The sequence below is a fragment of the Chlamydotis macqueenii genome, chromosome 19 (genome assembly GCF_036417535.1).
Source record: "Chlamydotis macqueenii isolate bChlMac1 chromosome 19, bChlMac1.mat, whole genome shotgun sequence".
Taxonomy (NCBI): domain Eukaryota; kingdom Metazoa; phylum Chordata; class Aves; order Otidiformes; family Otididae; genus Chlamydotis; species Chlamydotis macqueenii.
Genome location: NC_141574.1, coordinates 8620521 through 8636705, shown reverse-complemented (window position 1 = coordinate 8636705; position 16185 = coordinate 8620521). Strand labels below are relative to the sequence as shown.

The 16185-nt window shown below is 36.9% G+C and overlaps 1 protein-coding gene across 1 annotated transcript in view; it reads right to left on the bottom strand.

Annotated features, from left to right (window-relative positions):
• Window positions 1–16185, bottom strand: part of RABEP1 (rabaptin, RAB GTPase binding effector protein 1) — a 52339-nt gene that overhangs the window by 6792 nt on the left and 29362 nt on the right. The window contains exons 6-16 of the mRNA XM_086763298.1: window positions 13250–13385; window positions 12312–12490; window positions 11200–11325; window positions 8135–8602; window positions 5893–5997; window positions 5210–5326; window positions 3839–3937; window positions 2251–2391; window positions 1331–1520; window positions 978–1033; window positions 509–607 (exon numbers count right to left, since the gene is read on the bottom strand). Coding sequence (XP_086619424.1) covers window positions 509–607; window positions 978–1033; window positions 1331–1520; window positions 2251–2391; window positions 3839–3937; window positions 5210–5326; window positions 5893–5997; window positions 8135–8602; window positions 11200–11325; window positions 12312–12490; window positions 13250–13385 — 1716 coding nt within the window. The remainder of the gene's footprint in view (window positions 1–508; window positions 608–977; window positions 1034–1330; window positions 1521–2250; window positions 2392–3838; window positions 3938–5209; window positions 5327–5892; window positions 5998–8134; window positions 8603–11199; window positions 11326–12311; window positions 12491–13249; window positions 13386–16185) is intronic.

Below are 16185 nucleotides of genomic sequence, written 5' to 3'. Positions count from 1 at the left end.
TGAAAATATCTTGTTGCGTTAAGTTAAAGTTAATCTTGTTGCGTTAAGTTTTAGTCAAAAAAGTCTTTGGTGGATGGGGAAAAAAAAAGAAAAGAAAATTAAAAACCAAAAAACAACAAGAGACAGAGAAATTAGATTACAATTAATTCATCTGACTGCCACAGTAAGGCTCCATCCTACAGCAACAACAAAACTACACTTATTCAAAAGTACCAAAGCATTCAAACCAAGGTTTGGTCAGTCAGGAAGCTTTCTACGTGCGGAAATGTTACTGAAGTTTAACTTTGGAAGACAATCCAGAAGAGGTATTCAAGTTAGCAGCATTTCAGATCCACTGCTTTACAAATCCAAGTACAAAGTGATTAGGATGAGGACTTAAACCACATCCAATGGACACTATTTCACTGCCAGAATCTTATGAACGTTCAAAAGCTTCCTTTTCCATTCTTACGTAGTGATACATTCCCTGACCACAGTTTGATCATCATAAAAGATGTGTAATAGCTACCTTTGCTGCCGTCTCCTTCTTCAGTTGTTCTTCTAGAGTGTTTTTTGCTTCCTGCAGACTCTCCAGCTGCTGTAGGTTCTCCTGCGAAGAACTTTCCAACTACATAATAATAATAATTTAAAAAAAAGTATTAACTAAAACTCCTAACATTTCAATTTCCCACAGTCCTTCCACACAGGAAATACAGCCTAAGTGTCTTTCTCGGGACTCGGAAATACACCTCAATAATCTCTCCTAGGCACACAGAAAACACCTAAACAACAACTCTTTCTCTCCATTTGTTTCTTTTTGGAGTGCTACTGACACCTCAAGGCAGATGGGGGAAAAAAGTTCATTTTCTCTGATATGAAGAGGCCGATGTCAAAGAAAACACCAACACTGCGTCACTGATAGAACCAGCAGAAAAAGAGAGCCCTCTTTTCTTTGTTTAAAAAGAAAAACAAAAATCCCACAGTGAAAAATCCCTTACCTGTTCCTTTTCCACTTTTATTCTTTCCAGTTCAGCTTTTAAACTGGAAATGGAAGCTGAAAAAGAATATTAAAGCTTAAATGCAAGAAAAGCACAGGAAACTGGACAGACCCTGTTTATTTATTTCTGTTAATATTTAAAGGGAAATTAAGCACATGTGACAAAAGGTACCCGCAAAGGTAAGCAAAAAATTGTACTTTTTTTTTTTCAGATGCACAGCTTTGGCGTTATCTGCTGTCAAAAACTGACAGTTTTTAAAATTCAGATAAGTATACTTATCACAAAAATCAAGTTTTATTTTACCTACCTAATTTCTAATATTTCTATTTGGAGACTGGTTCACCCCTGCTCACCTATTTCCTCTTTGCAATTTTCTATTTCCAGCTGTAGAGTTTCTTCTATATTTTCTTTCAAATATTGTTCAGCTTGAATCTGTTCTTTTAAGAATAAGATCTCCGCCTTAAGTTTCTCCTCAAGGTGATCTGCTGCTGTCCGCACACTAATTATGTCTTCACGATATTTTAAAATCAGCTCACGGAGCTCCTGAATCAATGGTTAGCAAATATTTGTATTATGACCACAGATACACACAGTAGGATATTTATCACTGGACAAGCTAAAGACAAAGTTATGCTACCCTGAGGTTTGTCCCACCATCCCAGATCTTGCACCAAGCAACATAATAAAACAAAATCGCAAACAGTTTTGATGGTCACAGTAAATGAAGAACGTGTAAAGATCCACGTCTCCACAGACTTACGACCCTCTCCCCCTGCCCTTCAGCCTCCACGATCTTTTGAGCTTGATGTGCCTGAGCATAAGGGAGTGGCCATGAAAAGGACGATGAGGCTTACCATTATTCCAGGCTCAGGATTATTGCTCGTCTTAACGCCTGGACAGAAATTGAAGTGACTGACTTAGCTTAATTTATTGAATCCATACCTACATTGGACCCACGGTGACTGAAAACTTGTGTGCTCAGTTGCAAAACACAGCCTGAACTAGCTGAACTGGGATAAGCCCACCCTCTACAGATAACAGAGCAGCTGTCAGGCTATAGTTAACTTATTTGATTATTATCTATTATCACAGCCTGATGCATGCTCTTGGCACAGTGGGATCAGACTACTGATTTTGTACATCACAGACCTACAGGGTTAAAATCCAGATTATTGCTCATTGTGCTATTTGAGACAGCTTTTGATAAAGATGATTCTTCCAGCAAGATCTAGTCACATGTGTTATTAGTGTTAATGATCTGAAAATGTTTTACCTCTGCTGCTTCTGGTAGAACGAAATTTTCGGCTTGCTGCAAAGACACATGCAAGCTGTGTTTTCCTTGAAGACTTTCATTATCTTTTTGCAGTCTCACCAACTCTTCTGAAACCTGCTCCCTTGACTGTGTCAGGACAGCCTCCAATGTAAAGAAAAGCATAAATTCTCACTTAGGGTTATGCTCAGATCTCTTCATGCCCCATTTACTATCATTTATTATCATTGCTTTCAAAATTCTGGTAAATTGATATTCTTTGTAAAGGAGGAAAAGAAAATGCTTGGGTGGATCAACATCATCAGTCCTCTCTTGCCTGTCTATGTACCAGAAATAAAGGCAAGATCAATTTTAACTGTACAGACAGACAGGAGGAAGCAAGTGATAAATACAGCATCGTTAAGTCTCCCAGATTTCTTCTGTATTTATCCATTAGCTAGCTGTGCTTACTGGGTGGGGCGAAAGCGGGAGCACATGTGGTTTCGGGAACTCGCAGTGATGTTTATTAAAATCACCTAACAACTCAGCTGTAAGATCAGATTATTAAAAAAACCCTTAAACATTCATCCTGAAACTTTCAATGGTAGGTGTCTGCCTCCCACTGTCTTTTGAGGAAAATATCAAAACAGCCAATCCCTTGCAGAGAAAAAGGATTAAGAAAACATAGTTTTGCTTGCACTACAACAGAAAAAGATTTAGTGAACTTTTCTGAGAGGAATGATGGCTTCCATATAGGGAAACAGAGGCTGCCCTTTGTATTATAGGGGGACAGCAAGAAAAGCACATTCAGATCAACACATTTTCTGAATCTCCTGCATCTCCATTAGGTGTGCTCTCGTGCAGAACATCAAAGAGAACGTTTCTGCAAACAATGTCCTGATGTCCTACAGACAATCCCTGATGCCAGGAACGCAATACTGGGATTCATGAGAATGAATGCTCTTAGTCCCCACAATGCTGTACAAGGGAGCTAAAAAGAAGAAATTTGATTCTAATATAGAAAGGAATTAATTGCTTTAAGGGAGTTAGACTTTGTTCTGCCCTAGAAAATGAGGTCCTATCTATGTTCCCTGGCTTAATTCCTACAAGATGCTCAAAATAGTTTAAAAAAATCCATACATATATCGTCCTAGGTGCTAGGGCAGATATTTTAAGTCTGACTTGTAAAAACATTGAGCATTCATCTCCAAAACTCAAGAAAATATTCACTAGTGATGGTACTTGTGATGAATCTTAAAAAATTGCCTTGAGAAAAATCTATTCTGTCTTCAGATCTGAGGTGAAATAATATACTAAATGGGCATGGAATGTACATAAAGAATAAGGGAGGAAAAAAATGGTTGACTAGTGATCTCCATAGTAATCACTATGCACACACAGAGAAAATATGGCAGACTGACCCTACAAACTGTTACAGGCCAGTACTTGCTATCAGAGCTCGTTTGCTCAGTAACTTTACACGTTAAGATGCACAGCTCTCTCTAGCCAAGCTTGGCTGGGCAGCAAAAAAAAGCCTTTGACAAACACACTGACCGCCAAAGGTTAGACAAACAGTGCTGCTCAACTGATCTCTGGGCTTAAGCTGTCTTACCATTTGCTCCTGGACACTTCGCTTTGCTTGCAAAAATGCCTGCTGCAGCTCGCTGAGGAAATTCTCTGACTTTTGACATTTAGCCATAAGCAAAGAGATCTTAAAAAAAGAAAATACACAGACAAAGATATAAAGCATGAAATAGATTTTGAAGAAGAAATAACCACTGAAGTTCTCTTCCCTATTATTACTAGTGACATATATTTTGAAATTTCAAACTAATCCACTAAAGTTTGTTAATTCCTTACTCACTAAAGCAGTAATGCAGCTCAAGTCAGTAAGAAGAGATACTGTGCTTCTCTACCAATAATATATTAGATTATTATTATTATAATATATTATATTTACCAAATTCTAAACAACAAATAAATAGTTAATTCTAATCAAACTTGAATGCGAGCCAGTTTGGAGACACTGAAGGGAAACTGCAGAGCTACTACCTAAGTTTTCAGCATTTTCTTTAATGTAAAGTAATTTTTTGTACCTTTCTCTGAAAGCACAGATCTTAAAAATCTTTACAGTTAACTTATTCTACAACAACACATGCTTAACAGCAAGATGAAGCATGACTTAATTAAGAGCACTCTGCTACAGCCAAAAAAAAGAACATAAAAGCATATTCCTGTCATCTAAGACACACTTTGTCTAACGGCTACTGTTTCCTTAATAAGAAAAAAATACTGGGTGGAATGGAAGAGAAGTCTTCCAGCTCAAGCAAAGTAAATTCAATGTCTTGTACACGGTATGTACCTAATACTATAATCTTTAATGGGCCAAAGATGATGACTTTTTTTTTAAAGCTATACACGCCACATATCCTATTTGGTTCAGTTGTTCCAGGAGAGTTATGTACACATCTCAAACTGAAAAATCTTTTCAGTGGGCTACTATTTTAAAGAAGTTTAGTGCATATTTTGGACCAACTACTGTTGCTGCCCGCTCAGCTACTCGTTGACTGTGTGTCTTCACCACAAATCCATTAACTGGGTGTCAAGTACTGATGAGAGCGAGTGGTATGAATAGTACCACTCTTCTACTGACAAAGACAGTGACCAAGAACGCAGGGCTACTTTTGCTACTGATTTCATGCACAGGTCACTTCAAAACTGAAACACTCCTTAAATTCCAATTATCACCTGTGTAATGGATTTAAAGATTAGAGATGAAACTTTAGGGCCAAAATTGGATAACATGATATTAGAGACATGTCAGACTTATCTAGAAACTGTGGCAGACTCAAGTGGAGCATAACTAATCCTATAAATTCTAATGTTTGTTGCCTCTACACATCTAACAGAAGACGAGTTCTTGTTACATGCTTTTGAATAACATTTCATGATTCCTACCATTGTGGTTACAAAATGCTTGTACCTGATTAGAGGAGTCTTCAGCACTTTGTTTCATGTAATCCTCCAATTCTTGTTTATCTTTCATTGTCTTTTCCAGCTGGTCATTAGCCTGCCTCAGCATCACCTGCAGCTTTTTCACCTGTGTTGTTACAACAAAAATAATTTAATTTTCCATTCTTTAGGGGACTATTTATTGCCCAAACACAAATATAACCTACTCCATCACACCCCCAAACCACAAAACAAAATCCCTCAAAACCCGACGCAACCCAGAAACTCCTTTGTCGTTTTTCCGAAACATCCTGCATCACAGATTACACCTGTGAGCCAACACGGGACAGAAGACTGCACCGGACCATCGCCAGGTAATGACTTCAGTCACTTATTTCAAAGCAGACTGTGACTCATGCCGTCCATATCCATCTGAAAATTGTTCTTCAGTACATGGCAGGAAACAAATATCCTTCAATACTTTACAGTCATTTTATACTGCTAGGATGAGGTCCTCTAATATTTCCTTTGCTGTTAACATTTCTTGCAGTATCAAAGATAATAGAATTTAATGCATGAGAAGCATTTTAAAATATAAATTATGAAAGACAGTGAATTCAGCATGAGCATAACACTTTTTATAGAACAGTGCCTTTACTGCATGGTCTTATAGCACCGAATAAAGTCTTGCTAAAGCTTGAAGAGAAATCCTACCTGGTCTCTTGTCTCAGCCTCCTGAATCTGGATACCTTGCAACTGCTTCTCATAATTTGAGCACATATCACAGCGTCTGCCCAGCTTGTTCCCTGCATTCTGCACCTGGAGAACACACAGTTATCACCTGGCATAAAGGCCATACAATTCTTCAAGGAACGCAGCAGTGCTACATATTCTTAAGTGTGTGGTGCGATCACAAAGTATTATGGATAAAAGACAGCGGCAGAATTGCATAATGGTAAGATTAAGTTGCTCTAAAAGTAAAGGATAATGTAAATCAGCTGCAAGATAACAGCTTTTCCTGGCACAAGTTCCACTTTTAGCACAAAAGCAATAAGCCATGACAAGCAAAGAGTTCATGAAGTCATTCAATGTGTCCTTTTGAAATGTCTAAGTAATTACCTGTATAGAAACAGACATCTAGGAGACAAGCTTTCAATAGAGCATAGCATTTTTTCATGCAATTATTTTACATTACAAATCAAATTATACACACAATACTATGGTAGTGGGGTTTTTGGTTTTGGGTTTGTGTGTGTGTGTGTGTGTTTGGGATTTTTTTTTGTGTGGGTTTTTTTTTCCTTAATCAACACAAACCAATTAAAAAGCAAGTCAGTTCATCAGGTCAAGACTTCCTTAAATCTTTTTCCTCCTGTAAACGAGCTTTGAATATTTTTCAATGGCATATACTAATTTTGTTCTACAACAGCCATTAAGCTTTATTTACTTTTTAATACCCTCCTCCAATATTCCTCAGAATCAGAGACTAATCAGAGCTGAATAATCAGCTAAAAGAATAATTGAGAAAGAATAAAGTAGAAGACACAGATTTAAAGAAAAAAAAAAAAAAAAGAAACCAAACAGGAGGGGAGGGGAAAAAAAAAAAAAAAAAAAAAAGGTTTTGGGGTGTGCAGCACAGAAACAAAGAATAAGCCCACTGCCATTTTGAAATTGTAATGGTTTTGGCCAAGGGGACAAATGGAAGTTTTATCACAGCTGCAAGCCAACTCTGAGCTAAAAATTTGTATTCACTGCTCCATGACTCACCCACACAGAGTGGCATTCACATACCCTCCCTCCAGAAACACGTGGGAAGCGGTGCATTTCTCTTTTGAATTCTAAGAAAGAGTTGGAGTAAAATGACATCCAGATGTCTACAGGGCAAGGAGATACTCAAGAAGATTTAACTCAGCTCTGAGATCACGACTCCACAGTTTTGTGACATATTACTAATTAGTAGCAACACAAAAAATAGCAACTTTGCAATAGGTTTGTAGAGACCTCCTAAGAAATGATTTGCAGGTAAACTGAATTCCAACAAGCTGAGGAAATAAAATATCACCAGTTCTTCATCTCATCTGTCCTTTGCCTGACCTCTTCCCTTCCACTGCACTATTACATTCCATTTTTTTTACCCCCATCTTGTCTCTCTTTTCACTCATTATGGACTGCTATCTCTCCCCTCCCCTTTTCTTCCCCCTAATACGATGCTCCTTGGCCGCTCTTCTTCTGAAAGACTAAGCACAGGAGCCCCACAATCCTCCTCTTTTCAGCAATAAACCAACTGCAAGCTTTGAACTGGCATAATATAAAACTACTGAAAAACTGACAGGCAGAACACCCAGAAGCAACAATTTCCTTGGTCACCCATACTGAAACCGGCAGTGTTAAGTCTAATCTGCTGCTTGTCACTCTCAGAAATTGGTTTATGATGATGCAAGCCCCCAGCAATTTTCTGAAGCTTCCTCTGTGGTAGCTTTGTGTGTTAGGCATATCTTGGCTGCTCATTTCTGAATTGCACTCGGTAAGACTTCTTGGTGTACAAAACAGCACTGCTAGCCTTGCTCCTTTTGTGAATCTTTGCACTTTCCTAGTCACCCACAGTTGCACTACAACGGCCTTTCCTTAGTTTATTATTTTCTGCTTTTCTTCAAGTTCTCCCATCTTTTTTTCACCCTGCCAGACCCTCCCCTCAGTGCAAAAACACCCTGTATTTACTAAAGCTGACTTGCGCACAAACAGAGTCAGCCAATACGGTTTGCATCAGACGTGCTTGAACTACAGAAGTATTCCAAGGGAGAAAAGTGAATAGTTACATATGACATTACTTATTTCCCTGCACACCTGACTGTGTAAAGCAAACTAGGAAGAGCTTTTGCCTAGCAGGCAGCCCACACCGCACAGAGGCAGCCTGTCATGCAGGCATCGGCCACAGCAGATGGACACAGTGAGAACTCACCTCCTTCTGCAGTAGGTTCCACTCCGTTTCACTAACCAAGCGGTAACCGCTAGGAGATACATAAGCGCTTTCTACCCCTTGTGTAACACTGGAAAGAAGCGAAGCAGTCTCTTCTTGCTCTGGTGTCATTGCTTTGATTGCTTTTTCCTGATCTTTGGTTAACATGAACCCACTTGGCATCTGCAGAGACCCAAGAGAAGCTGTATCAAAGTTCTCAGACACTGAATCTGCTCCAACAAGTGGTCCAAAGTCTGACTCATCCAGGTTCCCAGCAGATTTTGCTTTGTTGTTGTATCCTAAAGCTTTGGACTGTAATGATCCAGATGTCCCCAGACTGTCTGTTGACTGTGCTCTTCGTAGTCCATCTTTAAACATATCATTATCAGATTTATTGAAGGATTCACCAGAAGAAAGAAGCAAGTCTGCATCCAATGAGTGAACTGAGCCATGGGTGCTATTTACATGCACCTGCAATTTGAAAAACAAGGAAGAAAAAAACTAAATACTCCATTCTAGAAGTGTGGTACAAGAGGAATGCTGGACACTAATTATCAGACATGGTAAAGGCAAATTTAAATTGGCTTTGGCAAGAACATCTCATCAGTAAACTTAAGATGGCAGGGAAAAGGACAGAGAAATTAAATGTACCAGCTAGAATTACAAACCAAAGCAAACAAGTAAAACAAAGAGTCTTCTTTTAACAGAGTGTTTTTGTAAGAATCTGTCTTCCTGCCAGACAAGCAAGGACACAGTCACCTTACATCTTCCAATACTTGAAACAAGGTGCTTCTTCCACTAAAGAGATACACTTGGAATATCACTTCTAGAACTATAATGTACACAACAGAAGGCAAATATTCCACTTCCACGAGTAAATGCAGAAGTCTTCAATAAAACAACATAAAAACAAATGGAGAATGATATACTTAAAATCTACTCTATACTGACAAGTGAATATTCTTCTATTTCTTTCTTCTGCTTTGAGTGTCTGCCAAAATATTGTAAGAGAAATAAACGTTTTCTTTAAAAGATTATTTGTACATAAAATAAAATTAAAAGGGAAAAGACTGGGCTTAAACAGAAAGGCATCCTAGGGAACGCCAATACTAAAAGCCACACTGACTGTCCTGCAACATATATAAGGCACATTAAGTCTCTTGATCTATTTTTATTTATTTGTACCACTGAAAAGACAACAGTTAATGCTTTATGACAGTAAAGCATATGACTGTTTTCAAAATACCTTCCAATATCTTATGCACTTCTGCTTTGCCATTAGAGATGTATGGGAAGTATCACCAAAGCATCAAGCCTCTTGAAAAAAATAATAATTTCTGAAACAGGTCTAATAGACACTAGCAGGCAACCGCACTTCCATATATGTGTTTATAACTTATAACTCTATATTATTTATTACTGTTGTAAATGTCTTGTTTTAATCAATTTTAGGCATAATATTGCTATTTACTTTAATATGTATATATATGAGTTTAAGTTCATAACAAAGTCCAGAGAATATGGAATTATATAAAACTGCATCTTCAGACAACAAACGTTTGGTAATACAGCTAACAACTCGTTTGTATTGCAAACTGCTCAACAGAGAAGAGCTCAGAAGTCAAATTATGACAAGTTATGAGACATAACTGATAATATGATACATTACCACTCCTAAAACACATTCTGTACAGCTAAAAAAGGTCATAAGTAGCAACAAAAAACAAATCCATAAGCAAAACCAAAGCCAATCTGGAAACTACATTCTTACTCAAAATGTAAAATTTTCCATTATGTATAATCCCTAGAATTAAATAAATGTTGTGATTAAAGGACTAAAGAGTATCCCAGGAAATGAGAGCAAAGAAAATATCAGAAGAGACAGCTTTTGTTCACCAGCAGGTCTCATTTGTATATCTGGATACAGAAGTGTTAGTATACAATACAGTATTTGAAATAGAAAAAGTTGTATCCTTGCTGTGGGAGAAAGGGGTAGAACTAGATCTCAGCTATATTTAGATGTTACAATTCTGCACATCTTTCTCCATCTGAACTGTTATAAATAATTGATAATAATAAAGGGCAGACTCTAGAAGTATATGTTTTTTCCCCTTCAAAAAGGGTAAATAAAACAGGCAGAACACTGCTTCACACTGCAAATTCCCAAGTCTCTTGAAGCTTATGTAAGCTTCTACAATACCAAACTTAGTTTGTTTTTATTAATTTGTCCATCTTTTGACTTGCAAACTGAGACGGAACCTGTCAGACGATCAGATAAACAAGCAAAATGCAGTGAGAAAGGATAAGTAATTGCCCATTTTGATACCGCTTCCAAATTCCAACCTGTGCGCTCATTGGACTTGTTTTTTCACAAGTGAAAAGCTTAGGCAAATTTCAAATACAATTTCAGCTTGTCCCAGTATATGACTATCCACAATACCCAAAGGGCTTGCTAACTAATGACATCCAGCAGCATCGCTTTTTCTGGCTGTTACAACGAGTCTACTAATACAGCCCAAAAAAGCTTATTTTCGGTTGCTGAACAGATGTGGCCAAAAACCTCTACTTGCACAGCTGGATGTAGCTTAATATATATAGACACACACATCGTCCTATTCTGCACATGCTAAGCAACTGGCTAAATTAACAATCGGTCATCTCAGACTTGTCTAACCAGTGTAAGTTTAGTACAGAATTCAACAAGTAGGTTAGGAAAGTAGCTACAATACAGTTTCTAAATGTTCAGATATAATTGGTTTAATTCTGAAGATTTAGGTGCGTCAGAACGTGGTTATAATTGCCAAGAGAATTTAATAGCAGTTAACATTCAGAATGCAAAAGGTAAATTACAGTTTTTAACAGCACCTCTCAGAGGATTTTAAAGTATTGTCTTCCAATCTTTATTGAAATGTATACACTCAAGTGTAACTCCAAATATTTTTCACTGCTTAATAAGAATTATAAGCTACAGAGAACAGAGGGCACTAAGTTTGCATTTGTATTTGCCATCAACACCCTGAGGGATGCCGGAGTGCTCAGAGTTGCTCTGAGCTATCCGATTGTTTTACCTCTTCACTAGAGAGCTGGGTAAGGGTTTCCTCCTGGGCTAGAGAACATGAAGCTTTCATTTCATCATCTGAATCTTTTTGCTTCGGCTCTTTTCTCTTGCTAAGCCTTTGCTGATCATCTTCTTCCTAGAAATAAGTGGTCAATAGGGAACGCATGTAAGCGGGATTCAATTTTGCCGTAGTAGTCATGACATTTGCTTTCATGATAAACTAAGTTACAAAAGCAGCACTGGAAAAGATTATTTTGGTTAAAAACACAGTACTTTTCCATATGGCTACTTTTGGTTAAAAATCTAGTGTTCCTTTCACAAGGCACCCAAACTGAATTCAACAAGAACTTACTTTTCAAGTTTATTGGCCAATTAATGTTCCAGAACAGTTTTATTCAAAGATCATATAACCTACATAAAAATTCTTATTATAGGGATTACCAAATAACCATCAAAAATAGCTGTTACACTGGCTATTGTATAGAACCCAACAACATACTTGCATCACTTACGGCCCTACTAATGGACACTATATGAGCACAAAAACTAAAACAAAATACAAAAATAAGAAGTGCCTTGATCACTCTAAATGATAGAATCCAACATACAGAAAACGAATAAAAAAAAAGACATCATAGAACACTAAGTCATAAAGCATGTACACAATCACTTGCATAAGCTGATTTAAAACGAAGTTCTTTCTTTATGCCTGATGTAGGCACTCTATTGGAAAAACCTAGAAATAAGTAGAACTTGTTATTCTAACATCCTTAGCCCAGCTGTTTTGTGTCACAGACGACTGTTTCTCCCTCCAAGATTAACTTCTGGAAATTATTACCTTCCCATTTAACAATACTGGTGACATTATTTTTTATGTTGCTATATACATTCATATCAAAATATATGGAAATCAAGAGTTTCTGTGATAACAGTCAGCTGTCATTCAAACGGAGAATTTCTATTAAAACTCTTAGCTATGGTTTTTTAAAATATTAACACACTTAAATAACTTGTCTCCAACACATGATTTCCATGCTTGTTGTACCACATTAAATCTACAGTATTACAAACCTAAAGGAAAAAAAAAAAAAAAAAAAGAAAAAAAAAAAGGCAGCAAGTAACCTGATCCTTTTTTTTCAGTTCTTCAACCTGTCGGAGCTGCTCAGAGGTCAGAACAATTTCCATACGTTGCATGTCCCTCATCAACAAACGCTGAGACTCCAAGAACTGGTCATTGGCTTTTTGCCACGTATGCTTCAACTGGTTATGCTGTTGTCGTTCCTGCTCTAAGAGATGGCAGACTATTCGAAAATAGAAAGAGTCATTTAGAAAGAGTCATTCTGAACCACATTTTTTTAACCTCTTTTCCAAAGAGAAACATTTTCACAAATACAATTATTGTTCTAATCAAAAACAGTCAAGTTTTGTTCAACAACTATTTAGGATGAAAGAAGACATTTGCTTCATTCCCAAACCTAGCTTGCGATTAGGGATGCATTACTGACAGTTTCAGATTTCTGAATCAGAAGACTAACGTCTTAACTTAATTCATGAATTCTAATAGTTTATATTTCTAGTACTGGTTTCAAGGGACTGTCTTCTATGTCCCTATTTATTTCATTCACCTACAGTGATTCTGCACTGTACTGGCATGCACGAACATTTACACATCCGTTCCACTACCAGGCATGTAGAATTGAAATACCTCAGGGAGACACACCAATACATTATGGAAATAATGCTCATAATTGTACACAAATAAGAAACCAGTACAATCACTTTAGTAAGAAGGAAGCTTGCAATACTATAAGATCGTAGCAGAAATTCAATAGCATCTCTTGAGAGAATGAATGGTTCTGTTGTTTTTCTCCGTCATAAAAGAACTCAACATTCCACTCTCCTATAAACATTTCAAGGGCTCTAATATTTAAAAGTACTGCTTCCCCCTCATAATTTCTTTAAATCCAATTCAAATAAGAAATCAGAAAAGAATTAATAGCTATGTTGGATTTTGCATCCTTAGTGTAAGAAAGTAAAAAGTATTATTTTTAGATAGGTACCTTCATGCAGTTCTTTCCGCAACTTCTCTGCATCTTCTTGCAGGACTGATTTTTGTGTGTTGAGAACGGCCACATACATCTCTAAGTCTGTCCTACACGACTTCTCAGCTTCCAAATAATGGTTCAGTTCTTTAACCTGAATAAAAAGAGGGAAACTCATCATCTCAGTGAAGGAACACTCTCAGGCATTTCCTTTTTGTTAGAAGTTACAGTGTCACCTGTTCAGGTAACATACAGGTACTGAGGCAAGTTTATTTCTAGAAATCAAAAACATTCAACTACCAGCGTGCAAGTAGTATTTGTACTTATTTCTGAATGCATTACTCATTAAAATTCTGCTAAATCAAACATATCAGTATATTTGGATTTCCCACAGCTGGATCACAGCAGGAGCAGCACTGACCAGAGATGGTAAAGAAGCAAATATCTAAGAAGAGCAGACAATGAAGCAATCCTTTAATCAGCACTGATAAGCCAACAACTAAGTAGGATGTGGAGACAGTTCAAAAGAGAATTACAACAGTAGTCAGAAAGCATGACTACGAAGCAAGCTTGAACTAAACCAGGGATGGTAAGCCTAACAAGAGAGAAAACTTGGGGCCAGACAGGAAGAAAAAAAAAAAAAACCAAAAAAAACCCAAAAAACATTCAAACCCATGAAAAACTGCTGCAAAAAGACAGGAAAATCTGTCCATAAAGGATGGGATGAAAAGCAATTAGAGAAATACATATATTTATATAAAATATATAAAATATATATATTAGGAGTTTTTTTAATTCTTTTTCTTTTTTTAAATATCAAAGCTAACAAAGAACTGGAATCAATGTCCTGCAGAGACTGCAAAATCTCCAGTGAGAACCTTTTAATACAGGGTAACATAAACATCTGTCGAACATGACACTTGTGCAAATGGATCCCATCTTGGAAGAAGGAATGGGCTGAAAGATTTCTTTATGGCACTATTCAGTTTTATGTTTTGCTGAGTCAGAGATCACAGAAGTTTTTATTTTAAAGGAAACAAAAGCCTTCAGGCAATTCCTGACTGGCTTCACAGAGGTGGTGTTCATCTTCCTCAACACAGTACGGGAGCCACAGATACCAACTGAGAGTTCCAGATAGCCCTTTGGCTTTAATTTGCCATTGATGGTGGAGACAGCTTCTCCTGCCCTAGGATATCAAGTCTTCAAGTCTTTTATCCTTTGAAGCAGAGAAATTCGACTCACAGAGAACACACTTGGGAAGGATGGAAGTGGAGGAGGGGGGTTTAAAAAAAAAACAAACAAACAAACACCAAAACAAAAGAAATCCAGCTAAATACTTGACAATGAACAACAAAATGACATGACTCAAGCAGATCTGAGGGATTTCATCATGACCCACAGAAAGGCCAGATGTATTGCTCATTACGCAGGTGTCAGTCCTCACACCAGTATAATAATATAAATCATGTAAATAATACCTTGCATTTTTATAGCACTGTAGATGAAAGTACTTTAACAACTTCCGAAGTTTGTGCTTAAACATCTTGCTAGATAAAAAATAGCAATTCTTTCCCATTAGGATAAAAGGTGACTTGAAATAAGACTATCAGTAACTTCAGACAGAAGGAAGAAGGAAGAGTGGAATCAACTACAGGTAAGAATTAGGGGCCTAGGTTATTTTCTTTGGTAAAAAACACCATCTAAAATGAGACTTCTTTAAAAATGAACTAGAAACACGGATAAAGGGATTATTCTCTTTTTTTCAAGAGATGTGTGCTTGTGTTTTACTCATTCCATAGGATGACATGCTCAGATTTTTAGAGGACTCAGAGAGAAACCAACACAATTCGTGGATCTGAAACACTATCACTTTTACTCAGGTCTTGGCTCTAAGGAAAGGGAGAGACAAGAATGACCTATGATTTTTATAACCAAGTTCAGCAGAAAAGTTTAAGAAAAGTTCTACACTACTCTTAAGAAAATTAGAAGATGGAAAAAAAAAAAAGAAAAAAAAAAAAAAAAACATTTTTACAGCAAGCAAGCAAGAAGAGAAGGTTCACATTCCCTCATCTTCCAAATTCAGCCTGGCAATGAAAAGGAAATATTATTTGCATCAGGAGAAAAAGCAGAAACTACCTGGAGAACTATTATTCCTAGGAACATTTCAATGTAAAAAAAATTTGACCTATGAGGTAATTCACAAAGAATCCATGAAGAAGGAAAACACTCAAGCAGGGACTCTGAATAGAGTAAAATTGTTAAAAGTGTTAAGTTAATTACACTGTTCTTCCAAATCTCAGACAGACCTCCAACTTGGAGCAAAAGGGAAAAAAAATAAAAATAAAAATTAAAAAAAAGAGATTTCCAGCAAGCGATGAGCATCTAATTTAAATGATCATGCAAGTGACCCAGAAGACAAGGAAGCTATTTCTTTATATGTCTTAAAAATATCCACATGATAACTTACTTTGCAATTTCAGCCTGTTTGACTTTTAAGATAAAATATTTGTTACAGAAGATATCTTCATATCTGTATAAAACAGTACATTAAATGTAACTATCTTATAGTGACGTAGATATTATTTACCATTCACAGCTGATAAGGAAGTCCAACAGGGGTTCTGACACATCTGAAGAATACAGGAATGCCAGATAAATCACTTCCATCAATTTCTTGGCAGCAATGACCAGTATCCCTTTCTACGAATGTGAGGTTGGCTTAAATTTTAAGATGTAAAAATTCTGGTGATACTGCCTCAGTTTTATGCCCAGGAAAATTAACTTAGAAAATTAAATATAGCTGATGCTGGCTAGAAGTAGATTAAAATAATTCTGCCAAATGCAAATCTTTCTGTGTCTGTAAGCATGACATTAATCTAAAGGCCAGGCTGATGGACAGGTGCAAAGAAGATATTTTTCTAGAGCTTTTTCTTTTTTATTACTAGTAGACCTGC